Source organism: Heteronotia binoei, chromosome 21, assembly GCF_032191835.1.
Source record: "Heteronotia binoei isolate CCM8104 ecotype False Entrance Well chromosome 21, APGP_CSIRO_Hbin_v1, whole genome shotgun sequence".
NCBI lineage: Eukaryota > Metazoa > Chordata > Lepidosauria > Squamata > Gekkonidae > Heteronotia > Heteronotia binoei.
This window is the reverse complement of record NC_083243.1, coordinates 8,856,460-8,875,226: the sequence shown is the minus strand read 5'-3', so window position 1 is coordinate 8,875,226 and position 18,767 is coordinate 8,856,460. Positions and strand designations below refer to the sequence as shown.

At 49.6% G+C, this 18,767-nt stretch overlaps 1 protein-coding gene across 1 annotated transcript in view; it reads left to right on the top strand.

The window, feature by feature from the left end:
- PTGDR (prostaglandin D2 receptor) overlaps positions 1 to 17,512 on the top strand; it is a 40,930-nt gene extending 23,418 nt beyond the window's left edge. The window contains exon 2 of the mRNA XM_060261474.1: positions 17,199 to 17,512. Within this exon, the coding sequence (XP_060117457.1) occupies positions 17,199 to 17,432 (234 nt within the window). The 3' untranslated portion in view covers positions 17,433 to 17,512. The remainder of the gene's footprint in view (positions 1 to 17,198) is intronic.
- Positions 17,513 to 18,767: the final 1,255 nt, after the last annotated feature.

Genomic DNA, 18,767 nt, shown 5'->3' with positions numbered 1-18,767 from the left:
ACGGACCGGGGGTTGGGAACTCCTGCCTTGCACAACTCAGGACATTCTCTACTCCCTTGTGACCCCTGCTCAGAGGAAGGCAAAAACCTCCACGATCCCTGGGCCGTACTGGCCTGGAGGAAAATTCCTTCCTGACCTCAAAGGGACAATAGGCATTACCCCAGGCGTATTAGAAAGAGTGTTGTCGCACCTCTCCGCAGTGCCGGATGAAACTCTGCGCAGGCCCCGAGGCACTCAAAATATCGGAAGGGGGCCCTCACAAATTATCTCAGAGTTGGAGCATCCACCCCGCTGCAGCCTGCAGGCACCTTCTCAAAAGCCCCCTTTAACAAAGCTGTGGGGGAGAAGTAGAGAGAGGTGAACTTGGAGACAATGCCGACAGCCACACCGGGCAAGTCGAGCAAAGAGCGGCTCAGTTGCTGGCTGGGCGTGCAGGCTGGGAGGGCTGCAAGCAAGGGGGAAACTGCGGAGGGGAGCCAGCCTAGGAGCCCTAAAGGGGTGGGGGCCCATAGGCTAGTGCCTACCTTGCCTAATTGTTAATCCAGCCCTGCCTCTCCCCCCCCCCCCCCACAATCTGCTTAAATTCACAGGATCCTCATTGCTGTCAGATGGCCATCTAGCCTCTGTTTGAAAACCTCTAAAAGAAGGAGAGCTCACCACCTCCTGAGGAGGAAGAAGAAGAACTTATTGGATTTATTCCCTGTCTTTACTACCCCAAGGAATCTCAGAGCGGCTTACAGTCTCCTTTCCCTTCCCCTCCCTGCAACAGACACCCTGTGAGGCAGGTGGGGCTGAGAGAGCTCTGACAGAAACTGCTCTGGAGAGGAGCAGCTCTGAGAGAACTTGTGAGTGAGAGAGCCAGTTTGGTGCAGTGGTTAAGTGTGCGGACTCTTATCTGGGAGATCTGGGTTCGATTCCCCACTCCTCCACTTGCAGCTGCTGGAATGGCCTTGGGTCAGCCATAGCTCTCGCAGGAGTTGTCCTTGAAAGGGCAGCTGCTGGGAGAGCCCTCTTAGCCCCACCCACCTCACAGGGTGTCTGTTGTGGGGGGAGAAGATATAGGAGATTGTGAGCCGCTCTGAGTCTCTGATTCAAAGAGAAAAGTGAGATATAAATCTGCAATTCTTCTTCTAGTGTCCTGGCCCCACTGGTGGACCTCCTGATAGCACCTGGGGTGCTATCAGTCTCTGTCCTTGAAAGGGCAGCTACTGTGAGAGCCCTCTCAGCCCCATCCACCTCACAGGGTGTCTGTTGTGGGGGGGGGGGGGTATAAAGGAGATTGTAAGCCGCTGTAAGTTTCTAATTCAGAGAAAAGGGCGGGGTATAAATCTGCAGTCTTCTTCTTTTTCAAGGTCACATCAGCAGGTGCATGTGGAAGAGTGGGAAATCAAACCCAATTCTCCTAGATAAGAGTCCACGCACTTAACCACTGCACCAAACTGACCCTGTTCCACTGAGGAACCGGTCTAACTGCCGGGAAGTTCTTCCTAACGTTTTGCCGAAAAGAGAATCGTTCAGCTGTTTCCACAAAATGGGAGCGGAGTCCACCTGCACAAACGGCAGGTCTGTTGTCAATTATCCTGTTGCTCTAAAAAAAAAAAAATGACCTTAAAAGAGAAGTTCAAGAGGCATGAGAAATTTCACACGAATTGTCAAGGGAGAAATTTAGTCATAGGAGCAGTTGGGTAAAGGTGTGATTCAGGAAGCAGATAACTTAACCGTCGATGAGAACCAGTTAAACCGAAAGAACTTTCGCAAAGCAAAAGAAGTGGGCCTTTAACCCCACTTTTTTCAGTAGGGCTGTGAGCTCCGTGTTGGGAAATGCCTAGACATTTGGGGGGTAGAGCTGGGGAGGGCGGGGCTTGGGGAAAGGACTTCCAACGCCATAGACTCCACCTTTCTAAGGAGGCATTTCCTCCAGCGGAGCTAATCTCTGTTGCCTGGAGATCTGTTGTAATAGTGGGAGATTTTCAGACACCACCTGGGGGGGTTTTATAACCAAACGAGGGATCACAGTTAATGAGACAAGCAATGAAGAAGAAGATATTGGATTTATATCCCGCCCTCCACTCCGAAGAGTCTCAGAGCGGCTCACAATCTCCTTTCCCTTCCTCCCCCACAACAGACACCCTGTGAGGTAGATGAAGATATTGGATTGATATCCCGCCCTCCACTCCGAAGAGTCTCAGAGCGGCTCACAATCTCCTTTCCCTTCCTCCCCCACAACAGACACCCTGTGAGGTAGATGAAGATATTGGATTTATATCCCGCCCCCCACACCGAAGAGTCTCAGAGTGGCTCACAATCTCCTTTACCTTCCTCCCCCACAACAGACACCCTGTGAGGTAGATGAAGATATTGGATTTATATCCCGCCCTCCACTCTGAAGAGTCTCCGAGCGGCTCACAATCTCCTTTCCCTTCCTCCCCCACAGCAGACACCCTGTGAGGTAGATGAAGATATTGGATTTATATCCCGCCCTCCACTCCGAAGAGTCACAGAGCGGCTCACAATCTCCTTTCCCTTCCTCCCCCACAACAGTCACCCTGTGAGGTGGGTGGGGCTGAGAGGGCTCTCACAGCAGCTGCCCTTTCAAGGACAGAGTCTCAGAGCAGCCTACAATCTCCTTTCCCTTCCTCCCTCACAACAGACACCCTGTGAGGTGGGTGGGGCTGAGAGGGCTCTCACAGCAGCTGCCCTTTCAAGGACAACCTCTGCCAGAGCTATGGCTGACCCAAGGCCATTCCAGCAGGTGCAAGTGGAGGAGTGGGGAATCAAACCCGGTTCTCCCAGATAAGAGTCTGCACACTTAACCACTACACCAAACCGGCTCTTAAACAACTACCTCGATACGCTGGCTAACAAAGTTTAATAAAACCATTGGAAAACCTTCATATATTTTAATACTTCATATTGTAACAGAGGTCCAATTTTAACATTCCCGTATTACAAAAAAAAAAAGTCTATGAGCCCCTGGATGTAGGCTCATTTCGCCAATAGACTTCCTCAGGAGCAGCGGTCATTTTGTAGAAAAATAGGTGGTGCAGCTCATCTAGGGATTGTTATGCAGCTGCCCCTACTATTCAATGGACAAGGAGGTGGAACTCTCAGAAGGAGGAGGTGGAACTCTCAGAAAGGTTCAGGAGCTCCCATTGAATCCAAGGCCTCTATCTATCCATCCATCCAGGGGTCATTTTGTAGAAAAATAGGTGGCGGAGCTCATCTAGGGATTGTTATGCAGCTGCAATACTATTCAATGGACAAGGAGATGGAACTCTCAGAAGGAAGAGGCGGAACTGTCAGAAAGGTTCAGGAGCTGTGCTCCTGTGAGCTCCCACTGAATCCGAGGCCTGTATCTATCCATCCATCCAGGGGTCATTTTGTAGAAAAATAGGTGATGGAGCTCATCCAGGGATTGTTAAGCAGCTGCAATACTATTCAATGGACAAGGAAGTGGAACTCTCCGAAGGAGGAGGTGGAACTCTCAGAAAGGTTCAGGAGCTGTGCTCCTGTGAGCTCCCACTGAATCAGGCCTGCTCGGGAGTAATCCTTTCTGTTTCTTCCAGGGTTAACAGCCTCTAGTACCAGCCAAATGTTAATGTTCTTCTGCAACATCTTCTCTCTCATTCTGGAACAAACCAAGATAACAACAGCAAGAGATAGTACCGCACGGCTGAATGGAGATAAGAAAATTCTTAAGTTTTTATATTGTTGTAAAAAAAAAAAAGAAACTTGCCACGCAATGACACTTAAGTGTATATTTTTCATATAGTTGAGCCAGTTCAAGCGTCTTCATTTAACCGGATGCACAAGCCTTTTGGAGTTTGTACGATTAATTATAAAGAATAGAAGAGCAACTGGCCATCTAAAGAACGACTTGCTTAAATATATTGTAGAGGGCTATAGGCCATCAAACTCCAGAAGGCTTGTGCAGCGTTAACATTTGGTTGGTACTAGAGGCTGTTAACCCTGGAAGAAACATAGAAAGGATTACCACCTCGTTTTCAGGGCGGGAGCTAAAAAAAAAAACACCTGTGAATTTCAGGAGTTTTGCAGTGATGTCACTTCTGGTTACAGGATAGGGTTGCCAGGGGGGGACTTCCTGGCAACGGTGGGAGGCCAGGAAATCCCCCCTGGCAACCCTAGACTGGCGTTGTGGTGGCATTGCTTGTGGTGCAGTGCAGGCCCGGATCTAGGGGAGGGGCGGGGGGGGGTGCTTTCCCCCGGCGCTGACGGAGGGGGAGCATGCCAAATTGGGTATGGATCCATTATATTCTATGGGACCATAAGGTAGAATGGCTCATAAGGGGGCGCCATTTTTATAATATACCCCCCCCCCTCAAAAAACATGTAGATCCGGTCCTGGTGCAATGTTGTGACTATCGGTACGCTCCAGAAGTTATTTCCTCACGTTACCAAGAGCATGGGGCACTCTGGTTGTTCGGACAACAACTTTGTGGAAGAGGCCGCTTACGCCATGGAGTTTTTGTCAAAACGGTGTACCACGTTGCTGGCTGTACAGTGACATCACCTCAGTCGGCATCTTCCATAGCAGGAGCTCCTTTGCATCTGAGGCCACTCACCCCTGATGGAGCCAATCCTCTAAGAGCTTACAGGGCCTACTGGAAGCTCCAGGAGGATTGGCTACATCAGGGGTGTGTGGCCCTGGATGGATGGATAGATACAGGCCTTGGATTCAATGGGAGCTCCTGAACCTTTCTGAGAGTTCCACCTCCTCCTTCTGAGAGTTCCACCTCCTTGTCCCTTGAATAGTAGGTGCAGCTGCATAACAATCCCTAGATGAGCTCCACCACCTATTTTTCTACAAAATAATATGGCTAGAATTCCTTACAGGGCTCTTCTTACAGGGCCTACTGGAAGCTCCAGGAGGATTGGCTACATCAGTGGGGTGTGGCCTAATATGCAAAGGAGGTCCTGCTAGAATTCCTTACAGGGCTCTCAGTACAGGGCCTACTGGAAGCTCCAGGAGGATTGGCTGCATCAGGGGGTGTGGCCTAATATGCAAAGGAGGTCCTGCTAGAATTCCTTCCAGGGCTCTCAGTACAGGGCCTACTGGAAGCTCCAGGAGGATTGGCTACATCAGTGGGGTGTGGCCTAATATGCAAAGGAGGTCCTGCTAGAATTCCTTACAGGGCTCTCAGTACAGGGCCTACTGGAAGCTCCAGGAGGATTGGCTACATCAGTGGGGTGTGGCCTAATATGCAAAGGAGGTCCTGCTAGAATTCCTTACAGGGCTCTCAGTACAGGGCCTACTGGAAGCTCCAGGAGGATTGGCTGCATCAGGGGGTGTGGCCTAATATGCAAAGGAGGTCCTGCTAGAATTCCTTCCAGGGCTCTCAGTACAGGGCCTACTGGAAGCTCCAGGAGGATTGGCTACATCAGGGGGGTGTGGCCTAATATGCAAAGGAGGTCCTGCTAGAATTCCTTACAGGGCTCTCAGTACAGGGCCTACTGGAAGCTCCAGGAGGATTGGCTACATCAGGGGTGTGTGGCCTAATATGCAAAGGAGGTCCTGCTAGAATTCCTTACAGGGCTCTCAGTACAGGGCCTCCTCTCAGCTCCAGGAGGATTGGCTACATCAGGGGGTGTGGCCTAATATGCAAAGGAGCTGCTGCCAAAGAAAGCCCAGGCAGTCAACAGCCAGCTGCAACCTGTAATGGTAGAAACCGAGGAGAACTTTGCCTTTCTAAACACAGAGAACAACTTCCTCCACACCAGTCTGCCTTTGCCGGGGTACATTAAATAGGTCAAGGTAGTCCCCTGTGTAAGCACCGGTCGTTTCCGACTCTGGGGTGAGGTTGCTTTCACGATGTTTTCACAGCAGACTTTTTACGGATTGGTTTGCCCTTGCCTTCCCCGGTCATCTACACTTCCCACCCCACCCCCACCCCCAGCAAGCTGGGGACTCCTTTGACCAACCTCGGAAGGATGGAAGGCTGAGTCAACCTTGAGCTGGCTACCTGAACCCAGCTTCCGCTGGGATCGAACTCAGGTCGTGAGCAGAGGGCTCCGACTGCACTACTGCAGCTTAACCACTCTGCGCGATGGGGCTCTTCAGGATACTTTACTTCTTAATAATAATATTGGGAATGTAAGTAGATAGATTGCTGTTCAGGACTATTTGACCCCGATATTACAGCAATTACACTGGCTGATGGATCCACTCCCAGGTCCCATTCAGGGTGTTTTCCAGAGGTGTTTTTTTTTAGCAGGAACTCCTTTGCATATTAGGCCACGCCCCGTTGATCTAGCCAATCCTCCTGGAGCTTACACTAGGCCCTGCACTAAGAGCCCTGGAAGCTCTTGGAGGATTGGCTACATCGGGGCGGGGGGGTGGCCTAATATGCAAAGGAGTTCCTGCTACAAAAAGAAGCCCTGGAACCTTTTGTCCATTAAAGCCTTCCATGGCTTAGAACCAGGTATCTGAAGGTTCGTCTTCTCCCTGACGTTCCAGCCTGGTAATTAAGATCCCAGAGAGGCCCTGCTAACTGTCCTAGGACCTAGAAGCTCTTGTGTTGGGTACTCAAGAGAGGGCCTTTTCAGTGGTGGGCCCCATGGTTATGGAACAACCTCTCCAGAGCGGTGCATCTGGCCCCCCTTGCTGTCAGTCTTCAGGAGGCAGTGAAGACAGTTTTATTTAGAGCCACTTCAGTCCTAAATTGTGATTTTTAAATTTTTTGTTTATATGTATTTTGTTTCTATTGTAAGCCCCCTGGAGCTCCAGAAGGAAGAAAGGCAGACAAGAAACATTTTGATGTTTAATTAATTAACGGGCATAAGATGCTGGACCGCACCGGAGGCCCATCTAGTCCAGCGTCCAGTTTCCTGCAGCAGCCAACCAGATGTTTCCAGAAGGTCTCCTCTGTGGTGCTCTCTGTCTTCTGGGCGCGCCGCTTCATTAGCAGAACCTCAGCTGTAAATATCTTTGCTGTTGTGGTCTGGTATCAGATCTGTAACCGGAAAGCTCTCCAGGGGAAGTTTTAATAAGAGGATAAAGTTAGATTGTTTTGAAGAAGCTGTTCAAACCTGCTGAGGCCTGGGCTAGCACACAGACATTCCTCGCCTTTTTAAGACAAGGATTAAAAACGTCAAGTTTAGAGGTTGTCTAAGGGGGCCCACAAATGCCGGTTGCTGTCCAGCTGAGTCACTTTCCGGAAGAAGGGATGGAAGGTCAGTTTGGAGCCATGGCCTTGGATCCCTGGTGGAGCATGTGGCTCACACGTGTAGGAAGTCCCAGGTTGAATTCCCAGTATCTCCAGTGAAAAGGTTCACTGGACCACTGGTCTTATCCTTGCACTGTGTGACACAGAGTGTTGGACTGAATGGGCCATTGGCCTGATCCAGCATGGCTTCTCTTGTGTTCTTATGTGACACAGAGTGTTGGATGGAATGGGCCATTGGCCTGATCCAGCATGGCTTCTCTTGTGTTCTTATGTGACACAGAGTGTTGGACGGGATGGGCCATTGGCCTGATCCAACATGGCATCACTTATGTTCTTATGTGACACAGAGTGTTGGACTTAATGGGCCTTTGGCCTGATCCAACATGGCTTCTCTTATGTTCTTATGTGACACAGAGTGTTGGACTGGATGGGCCACTGGCCTGATCCAACATGGCTTCTCTTATGTTCTTATGTGACACAGAGTGTTGGACTGGATGGGCCTTTGGCCTGATCCAACATGGCTTCTCTTATGTTCTTGAAAAAATTTTAGTTTTATTTGAAATAAGAAAAAAGCGATACATAAACAGAAGAAAAGAAAAAAGCGATACATTAACAGAAGAAAAGAAAAAGAATATACAACAAAAAGCAACACATATAGCCTAGTGAAAAACTAGGCCACAAACAACATACATACATCCATCCCCCTTACCCAACCAAGCACACTGTGGGGGGGAGGAGAGGTTTCGGTAATGTAAATAATTTTCTAGTTATAATTTCATAATTATTTCAGCTATACATTACATAAGGCAATTTTAAAAAGCTAAACATTAACCTTTTCATTAGACAATAATTGTGTCATATTTCAATATAATTACTCCATGTCAAATCCTTTACTTTTTGCCCATTTGTACACAGGGTCCCATTCCTCCTGACACTTCTGTACGTTACCATTTCTTAGTCTTGTAGACATTAGATCGGCCTCAGCGGTTTCTAATAATTTATTTATAAACTCTTCTCTGTTCGGGGTTTTCTCACCTTTCCAATACTTAGCGTATAATATTCTGGCAATTGTGATGATATACATTAACAGCTTCAGCTTTGTTACAGGCACTTTCTGTCTACAGATGTTTAGAAGATATAGTTCCGGCACATGAGTAATTTGTGTTTCCAAAATTTTTTGAGTCCAGATATTAATTTGCGTCCAGTACTTTCTTGCTGACTTACATTGCCACCATGTATGAAATAAAGAACCTTTAACTTCTCGACATTTCCAACACTTGTTGGAATATGTAGGGTAAATTTTTGCCAATCTATCAGGTGTAAGATACCACCTGTATGCCATTTTATATATATTTTCTTTAAGATCTGCTGGTCTTATCAGCTTTAAATTCTGTTTCCATAGTTTCTCCCATTCCTCTAAGTCTATGTTATAGCCAAAATCTTTGAGCCAACGAATCCATGTTTCCTTCACCACTTCATCACTCATCTTAATTTGTAACAACCAATCATACACCTTGGAGATCATCTTCTGCTTGGATTCTATAATCAAATCTAGCTCGATTTGTGTGTTCCCAAAGCCTTTTTCTTTATCAGCCCGGAATCTTGATCTCAGTTGGCATTGAAGCCACCAACTTAGCTTACTAATCTCTTCTTCAATCAGTTCATTTTTGTCGTTCAATAAATATGCATAGTCCTGTGGGCTGTCCCAGTTATACAAATTGGGATGAGTCAAAGCTTCAATCGGTGATACCCACTTAGGAGTATAGGAATATTGTAGCTTGATATCACACCAAATCTTATACAAGGAGGCTTCTCTTATGTTCTTATGTGACACAGAGTGTTGGACTTAATGGGCCTTTGGCCTGATCCAACATGGCTTCTCTTATGTTCTTATGTGACACAGAGTGTTGGACGGGATTGGCCTGATCCAACATGGCTTCTCTTATGTTCTTATGTGACACAGAGTGTTGGACTGGATGGGCCTTTGGCCTGATCCAACATGGCTTCTCTTATGTTCTTATGTGACACAGAGTGTTGGACTTAATGGGCCTTTGGCCTGATCCAACATGGCTTCTCTTATGTTCTTATGTGACACAGAGTGTTGGACTGAATGGGCCATTGGCCTGATCCAACATGGCTTCTCTTTTGTTCTTAGAACTGGGGCAGTGATGCTCTGTATTCTTGGTGCTTGGGGGGGGGGGCAACAGTGGGAGGGCTTCTAGTGTCTTGGCCCCACTGAAGGACCTCCTGATGGCAGCTGGGGTTTTTGGCCATTGTGTGACACAGAGGGTTGGACTGGATGGACCATTGGCCTGATCCAACATGGCTTCTCTTACGTTCTTATGGGACTTGGTCTTGAAAAAGACCTTTATAAGAGGTCGTGGATTGCTGCTCCTACTCAGAGGAGGCGAGACTTGGCCAGACAGACCAGTGGTCTCCCTTGGCGTCAGGAAAGTCCAGAGGCGCTAGACCTTTGAATCCCAGAGCCAGGAGGCCACCTCAGGGGAAGGCCTCAGCCTCTGTGCCCTGTTTTGGGCCCTCCAGAGGAACTGCTTGGCCACTGTGTGAAACTGGATTCTGGACTAGGTGGAACATTGGCCTGATCCAGCAGAGTCCTTCTGATGTTCTTATGAAGGCCTCGGCCTCTGCGCCCTGTTGTTGGCCCTCCAAAGGAATTAGTTGGCCATTGTGTGAGATGGGATGCTGGACTAGATGGACCACTAGTCTAATCCAGCAGGGCTGTTCTGATATTGTAATGAATGCCTCAGATTGTCGACAACAGGGCATAGAGGACAAGGCCTTCCCTGATAAGAACATCAGAAGAGCCCTGCTGGATCTGACCAGGGAGGATCCATCTAGTCCAGCATCCTGTCTCACACAAGGGCCAACCAGTTCCTCTGAGAGGCCAACAACAGGGCAGAGAGGCTGAGGCCTTTATAAGAACACCAGAAGAGCCCTGCTGGATCAGACCAGTGAGGGTCCATCTAACCCAGCCTCCTGCCTCACACAGTGGCCAGCCAGTTCCTCTGGAAGGCCAGCAACAGGGCAGAGAGGCCGAGGCCTTTATAAGAACACCAGAAGAGCCCTGCTGGATCAGACCAGTGAGGGTCCATCTAGTCCAGCCTCCTGCCTCACACAGTGGCCAGCCAGTTCCTCTGGAGGGCCAGCAACAGGGCAGAGAGGCTGAGGCCTTTATAAGAACACCAGAAGAGCCCTGCTGGATCAGACCAGTGAGGGTCCATCTAACCCAGCCTCCTGCCTCACACAGTGGCCAGCCAGTTCCTCTGGAGGGCCAGCAACAGGGCAGAGAGGCTGAGGCCTTTATAAGAACACCAGAAGAGCCCTGCTGGATCAGACCAGTGAGGGTCCATCTAACCCAGCCTCCTGCCTCACACAGTGGCCAGCCAGTTCCTCTGGAGGGCCAGCAACAGGGCAGAGAGGCCGAGGCCTTTATAAGAACACCAGAAGAGCCCTGCTGGATCAGACCAGTGAGGGTCCCTCTAGTCCAGCCTCCTGCCTCACACAGTGGCCAGCCAGTTCCTCTGGAGGGCCAGCAACAGGGCAGAGAGGCCGAGGCCTTTATAAGAACACCAGAAGAGCCCTGTTGGATCAGACCAGGGAGGGTCCATCTAGTCCAGCCTCCTGCCTCACACAGTGGCCAGCCAGTTCCTCTGGAGGGCCAGCAACAGGGCAGAGAGGCTGAGGCCTTTATAAGAACACCAGAAGAGCCCTGCTGGATCAGACCAGTGAGTGTCCATCTAGGCCAGCATCCTGTCTCTTTGGACAGCCCAATAACAGGACATAGAGGCTGAGGCCTTCCCCTGATTTTCTCTTCTGGCTCTGGCATTCAGAGGATTAGTGCCTCTGAGAGTGGAGGTTCCCCTCAGTCACCATGGCTAGTTGCCACTGATAGACCTCTCCACCATGAATCTATCGAACCCCCTTTGAAAACTGTCTACTCCTGTGGCCGTCACAACATCCTCTGGCAGCAAATTCCACATTTCATTCACTCGCTGCGTAAAGTTGTATTCCCTTTTGTCCCGTCGTGAGCCTACTGCCCTTCAGCTTCATGGGATGTCCTCAAGATAATCCCTTAGGCAGGCCATTCCACAAGATGGGGGCCACAGCAGAGAAGGCACGTCGACGGGCAGCTGTTGGCTTTGCAGGTTGGCCCCTGCAGAAGGCCCCGCTCCAATGAACAAAGCCGTCATGGCAGAATCACAGAGTTGGAAGGGACCTCCAGGGTCATAAGAACATAAGAGAAGCCATGTTGGATCAGGTCATCTAGTCCAACCCCCTGCACAATGCAGGAAACGCACAAACACCGCCCCCTAAATTCACAGGATCTTCATCGCTGTCAGATGGCCATCTAGCCTCTGTTGAAAAACCTCCAAGGAAGGAGAGCCCACCACCTCCCAAGGAGGAAGCCTGTTCCACTGAGGAACCGCTCTAAACTCACAAACACTTCCCCCTAAATTCACAGGATCCTCATCACTGTCAGATGGCCATCTAGCCTCCGTTTCAAAACCTCCAAGGAAGGAGAACCCACCACCTCCCGAGGAAGCCTGTTCCACTGAGGAACTGCTCTAAACTCACAACCTCCTCCCCCTAAATTCACAGGATCTTCATTGCTGTCAGATGGCCATCTGGCCTCCGTTTCAAAACCTCCAAGGAAGGAGAACCCACCACCTCCCGAGGAGGAAGCCTGTTCCACTGAGGAACTGCTCTAAACTCGCAAACACCTCCCCCTAAATTCACAGGATCCTCATCACTGTCAGATGGCCATCTGGCCTCCGTTTCAAAACCTCCAAGGAAGGAGAACCCACCACCTCCCGAGGAGGAAGCCTGTTCCACTGAGGAACTGCTCTAAACTCACAACCTCCTCCCCCTAAATTCACAGGATCCACATTGCTGTCAGAGGGCCAGCTTGCCTCTGTTTCAAAACCTCCAAGGAAGGAGAGCCCACCACCTCCCGAGGAAGCCTGTTCCACTGAGGGATCGCTCTAACGGTCAGGAGTGTAGGGGAAAGGCAATCTCACAGGTAGGGTCCAAGGCCATGAAGGGCATTGTATGTGATAGGCACTACTTTAAATTGTGCTCAGTAATACAGGAATGTCAAACTCATTCGTTATGAGATCTTGTTCGGCCGGGCCTTGTATGTCATAAAATGTAATGCCAGGTAGCAGAAAGATAAACTTTATAAAGGACACAGACAAACACAATTTTTTCAAAACCCTTAAAATAAAACATGCTTAAAACACTAGTTCTCGTTGGTCTTAAAGGTGCTTTCATTGCATCTCTCCCATGGGATCGAGGGAACTGGGCAAAGGAAGCTCTGGCTCTTTCCTTCCTTCCCCCAGGGGACCCGGAGGGGGAGGAGCCTCAGCCAATAGAAGGAAGAGAGGCTTGGCTCAGTAGCTCTGCTGTGCGATTGAGAGAGCCTGGCAAAGCAAGCTCTCCCTCCCCCTTCTTTCCCAAGGGAGGAGCCTCATCCAATGGAGATAATAGAGGTTTTGCTCTGTAGCTCTTGTGCGATTGAGTAAGCCTTGCAAAGCAAGCTGTGATGCTGAAGGTCGCAGGAGAGAGGGGGAGAAGGAAGCAGATGACAGCCAGTTGTTCAGGGGCATGAAAGGAGCCCTCCAGGGGCCTGATCCAGCCCCCAGGACGCATGTTTCACACCCCTGCTAATGGACTAGATGGGAGTGGTATGCATGCTTTATTTAGCTCCCAATAATAGCCAAGCTTGTGGCATTCTGCACCAACTGGAGTTCTGGAATTGATTTCCAGAGGAGACCAATGCACCTTGCGGCAAATGTTCGCGTGGCCCGGATCCAAGTCACCAGATCGGCTGCATTAAGATAAGAGGCCGTGTTTTCAGGCTATGCCGAGTTAGAAGCAAGCCTTTTTTTTTTTTTGGCAACCACATTAACTTGCCGTTCCGGGAGGACTCCAGGCGCCACCTGGAGGTTGGCATCGAGGTGCCTGCCCTTCTCTAAACCTTCAGTGCAGAAAACTGGAAATCCAGCTTCTGTCCACCAGGGGGCGTTCCTGTCACTCACAGACTTCCCACATTATTGCTGGTTACGGCATCCGAAACCTTTGCTTGCTGGGATTGTAATGTGTGTGATAAATCAGGAGTAGGGTGATATTTCCAGACTGGCGTTGCCAATCCCCAGTTGGGGGCAGGAGATTCCCTGGTTTGGAGGCCCTCCCCCTCTTCAGGGTCATCAGAAAGTTGGGGGGGGGCAGGAGAGAGAGAAATATCTGCTGGGCACTCCATTATTCCCTATGGAGACCCATTCCTATAGCGTATAATGGAGAATTGATCTGCGGGTATCTGGGGCTCTTGCGGGGGGCTGTTTTTTGAGGCGGAGGCACCAAATTTTCAGCATAGCATCCGGTCCCTCTCCTCAAAACAGCCCCCTCCAAGTTTCAAAAAAGATATTTTTGAATATTTGCATTTTTTAAAAAAAAAAGTCGCCTCGGCAGCTACTGCCAGCACGGCGCAGGATCTTGTGCTCTGCCTCTTGGAGTAGCCATTTTGTGCTCTTTTTTTGTAGCAGGAACTCCTTTGCCTATTAGGCCACACACACACACACACACACACCCCACGATGTAGCCAATCCTCCAAGAGCTGAGAGTAGGCCCTATACAAAGAACCCTGTAAGCTCTCGGAGGATTGGCTACATCAGGGGGGTGTGTGGCCTAATAAGCAAAGGAATTCCTGCTCCAAAAAAAAGCCCTAGCACCCACCATCCAGTGTCAAGAGTTCCAAAGGCGCCCACAGGCTCAAACAGATTGGGGACCCCTAGATTAAAAAGAAAAGGCATAAGAACATAAGAGAAGCCATGTTGGATCAGGCCAATGGCCCATCCAGTCCAACACTCTGTGTCACACAGTGGCAAAAAATTTTATATATACACACACACTGTAGCTTAATAGCCACTGATGGACCTCTGCTCCATATTTTTATCTAACCCCCTCTTGAAGGTGGCTATGCTTGTGGCCGCCACCACCTCCTGTGGCAGTGAATTCCACATGCCAATCACCCTTTGGGTGAAGAAGTACTTCCTTTTATCCATTTTAACCTGGCTGCTCAGCAATTTCATCGAATGCCCACGAGTTCTTGTATTGTGAGAAAGGGAGAAAAGGACTTCTTTCTCTACTTTCTCCATCCCATGCATTATCTTGTAAACCTCTATCATGTCACCCCGCAGTCGACGTTTCTCCAAGCTAAAGAGTCCCAAGCGTTTCAACCTTTCTTCATAGGCAGCGGGGGTGGGGGGGGGGGGAGGTGGGAATGGGTTCAACCTCTTCAGGACCCCCTGACAGCTTTTTTAGGAGACTCAAGTCAGGGAGACTTTGGGGCTGGGGTAGGATTTCTAAAGCGTTTCGCCTTCCCTGGAATCCACCCAGGCCCGTGAAGTATAAAAGCTTGTCGGAATCAAAAACAGAAGCCAGCAGGCCGAAACTATTCAAACAACGATGGCATGTTTTAAAAGCAGTGGAGATAGAAGGCAGCTTAAAAGCGGCTCTCGAGTGACGGAGTTTGCGAAAAGTATAAAGAGCCCCCAGGAATGAAAACATCAAATTCCTTCGGGAATAATAATATGGTCACAATTTACTGGAAAGCGAGGGGAGGGGGGAAACGAATGATAAAGACAAAAAAATTTTCTGAGCGTGTGTGCGGTGTCTTTAAAGTCGGTGCTGAGTCGATGCAAGTAATGATATTTATCATGAGGCCTGCCTTTCCGTAAAGATCTTAGTCACCTCACTGTATATATAAATTGGCATCAATAAAATAACGGAAAAAATACTTGGTACTTTGTTTTTGGAGGACGCATGCATCGGAACAGAGAGAGGAGGCAATCTCCTCCCCTCTGGAGAGCCAGTTTGGTGTAGTGGTTAAGTGTGCGGACTCTTATCTGGGAGAACCGGGTTTGATTCCCCACTCCTCCGCTTGCACCTGGTGGAATGGCCTTGGGTCAGCCATAGCTCTGGCAGAGGTTGTCCTTGAAAGGGCAGCTGCTGTGAGAGCCCTCTCCAGCCCCACCCATCTCACAGGGTGTCTGTTGTGGGGAAAAAAGGGAAAGGAGATTGTGAGCCGCTCTGAGATTCAGAGTGAAAGGCAGGCTATAAATCCAATATCATCATCTTCTCCTTCTCCTTCTCCTCCTGTAGTTGTGAAGTGTGCAGACTCTTATCTGGGAGAACCGGGTTGGATTCCCCACTCCTCCACTCGCAGCTGCTGGAATGGCCTTGGGTCAGCCATAGCTCTGGCAGAGATGTCCTTAAAAGGGCAGCTTCTGGGAGAGCTCTCTCAGCCCCACCCACCTCACAGGGTGTCTGTTGTGGGGGAGAAGATACAGGAGATTGTGAGCCGCTCTGAGACTCTTTGGAGTGGAGGGCGGGATATAAATCCAATATCTTCTTCTTCTTCTTCTTCTGTGTGTGTGTATGTGTGTGTGTGAGTGAGGGGGGGCAGAGCCCCGGTTTGGAGGCCCTTCCCCCATTTCAGGGTCATCAGAAAGCTGGGGGGGGGAGATGTCTGCTGGGCACTCCATTATTCCCTATGGAGACCGATCCCCATAGGGCATAATGGAAAATTGATCTGTGGGTTTCTGGGGCTCTGTTGGGGGGGGGGCTGTATTTTGAGGTAGAGGCACCAAATCTTCACCCTAGCATCTGGTGCCTCTCCTCAGAAAAATCCCCACAGTTTCACAAAGATCGGACGAGGGGGTCCAGTTCTATGAGCCCCCAAAGAAGGCGCCCCTCTTTTTCGTTATTTCCAGATGGAGGGGAGGCACTGAAAAGGCGTGCGGTCCCTTTCAACGTGAGGGCCAGAACTCCCTTCGGAGTTCAATTGCGCTTGTCACACCCTTGCTCCTGGCTCCACCCCCAATGTCTCCTGGCCCCACCCCCAAAGTCTCCTGACTCCACCCCCAAAGTCCCCAGGTATTTCTTGAGTCAGACTTGGCAACCCTATGCGAACACCATGGCCCATGTTGACAAATTTCTGCGAAGTATTTTTATCAAGAGGGAGCCCACTTCCTTACCACAGAGGCCCTGGTCAGACGCACAATATAATCAGATGTTGCTGCTGTTTCCTTCCAGATTTAAAGTGGTTGATCACACAGCAACATCTGCCTCCCGGTATTAACTGGTGGTAGCCCCCCCTCCCCCAATTCTTCTCAGAACCGGATTATTATGTTACCTGCTTTTTTGCGGTATTTTATGAGTTCTCCGGTTTCACCTCGTAGTTTTCTCGGTCTGGATAGTTCTGCTACGATATCAACCAACCTCCGGAGGTCTGAAGGCTGTCCCAGAGCAAAAAGAGCCTCAGACATCCGGTTTACGGTTGCCATTTTTTTTTTTTTACTGCTTAGCGGTATGCGCATAACCACATAACCGCATAATGTTTTAACCTATGCGCATAATAGTGAAAGGGAAAAAAGAACTGCGTGGTGCCGTCGTGTGGGCGACAGAAGACGGTTTCACCGCGGAGTGATTCGAATTGCAGTATGGCAGTCTGATCGATAATATCCGGAACAAAGATATTCGGAACAGAACCGGTCAGTTTAACATGAACTCAGCATGCTGTGTGAACAGGGCCAGAGTCTTCAAGTGATGGCCTGATCCAACATGGCTTCTTTTATGTTCTTATGTGTGACACAGAGTGTTGGACTGGATGGGCCATTGGCCTGATCCAACATGGCTTCTCTTATGTTCTTATGCGACACAGAGTGTTGGACTGGATGGGCCACTGGCCTGATCCAACATGGCTTCTCTTATGTTCTTAAGTGACACAGAGTGTTGGACTGGATGGGCCACTGGCCTGATCCAACATGGCTTCTCTTATGTGTGACACAGAGTGTTGGACTGGATGGGCCATTGGCCGGATCCAACATGGCTTCTCTTATGTTCTTATATTCACCCATCTGTAAGCACCCCATGTGTTTTCCTTCACCCTGTAAGCTAAACTGGATTTCTTTGTCCTCTCTCCCCCCCCTCCAGATCCGTGCTTACGTTGGAGCATTTGCCCCAGATCAGAATGAGGATGCTGACCTCATGGCCCTCCGTTTTTTCTCTGTGAACTCCATCGTCGACCCCTGGGTCTTCATCATCTTCCGGACTTCTGTGTTTCGCACCTGCCTCCACCGGGTCTCGAGAAAGCTGAGTTCAAAGAGAGGCCCGCATTCTCAGCTCCTGGAAACGACATCACGGAAGGATTCAGGGCAGCTGCAATGAGAGCGCGGCTTTCTTCCATTTCCTGGAGGGGGAGCTGACATCGTTGGACGTCCAGCTGGTCTGTGGAACGGCCCAAAGCGACATGATCGACGGTTCGCTGTAGCCAGGGGAAGAAGCCAAAATATCTCATGGGTTATGGTCACACCAATGTCCATGGAATATGCTCCTCTTTGATGGAATCTGGTGCTTGTTGATAATTCCAGGAATTAGTAACTGAAGGGTACCACAAGCTTGCCGAGGGCCATACGTGATTGATACAGCCCAAGTTTGTTTGAACTGACAAAACCCAGAACTTCAGATACCAAAGTTGTTTGCGCTTGCCTTATTTTTACAAGTCACGTTTAATCATCCTTTCAGCTGACCGATACAAAAATCTTGCGCCATACAAAAATGGTGCCAAAACTTCTCCACCGTGCAAAGATTTTTCTGCCGGGTCGCCTGGTGTTAATTCCTCAATCGCCATAGGCGAATAAGCAAGCGGTTGTTTATAGACCCGGGGTAGGACAGTAGCGCCAGTTCCATCCCTCTCTCAACTGCCCCATCTTGAATTCCCCCTGTACGCCTTGACGCCCTACAAATATGCCCACTTCTAGAAGCCCTCCACGAAACCGAGAGTGACTCCGACGGTCACGTGACGACTTCACGGGCCAGCTAGTAAATGCCTCAGTGATTCTTGAACCTTTGTGGATTTATGAGCCAAGCAGGAATTAGCCACGAGGAAAAACAGAAATAGACTGAGATGAAATAAACCAGAACACCTCAGTCTGTTCAGGCCAGATCAGACAAAGTGCTGGAAGATCGCTGGCCTTTCTGGCATTTTTAAATGTCAACTACGATAAGGGGAGGGACGGTGGCTCAGTGGCAGAGTATCTGCTTGGTAAGCGGAAGGTCCCAGGTTCAATCCCCGGCATCTCCAACTAAAAAGGGTCCAGGCAAATAGGCGTGAAAAACCTCCGCTTGAGACCCTGGAGAGCAGGGGAGGGATGGTGGCTCAGTGGTAGAGCATCTGCTTGGGAAGCAGAAGGTCCCAGGTTCAATCCCCAGCATCTCTAACAGAAAAGGGTTCAGGTAAGTAGGCACGAAAAACCTCAGCTTGAGACCCTGGAGAGCCGCTGCCAGTCTGAGTAGACAAGACTGACTTTGATGGACCCAGGGTCTGATTCAGTGTAAGGCAGCTTCAGATGTTCATATGATAGCGGGGGGTCTTGATTGGGATCAAGGGCTGAACGCATGGACCTTTCTCCCCCTCCTGCCTGCTATTCACTAATTGGAACCATCGCCTCCCTAGCTCTTGCTGGGTAGAAAACAAGATGGAAACTTTCTCTCTCCTCCCTC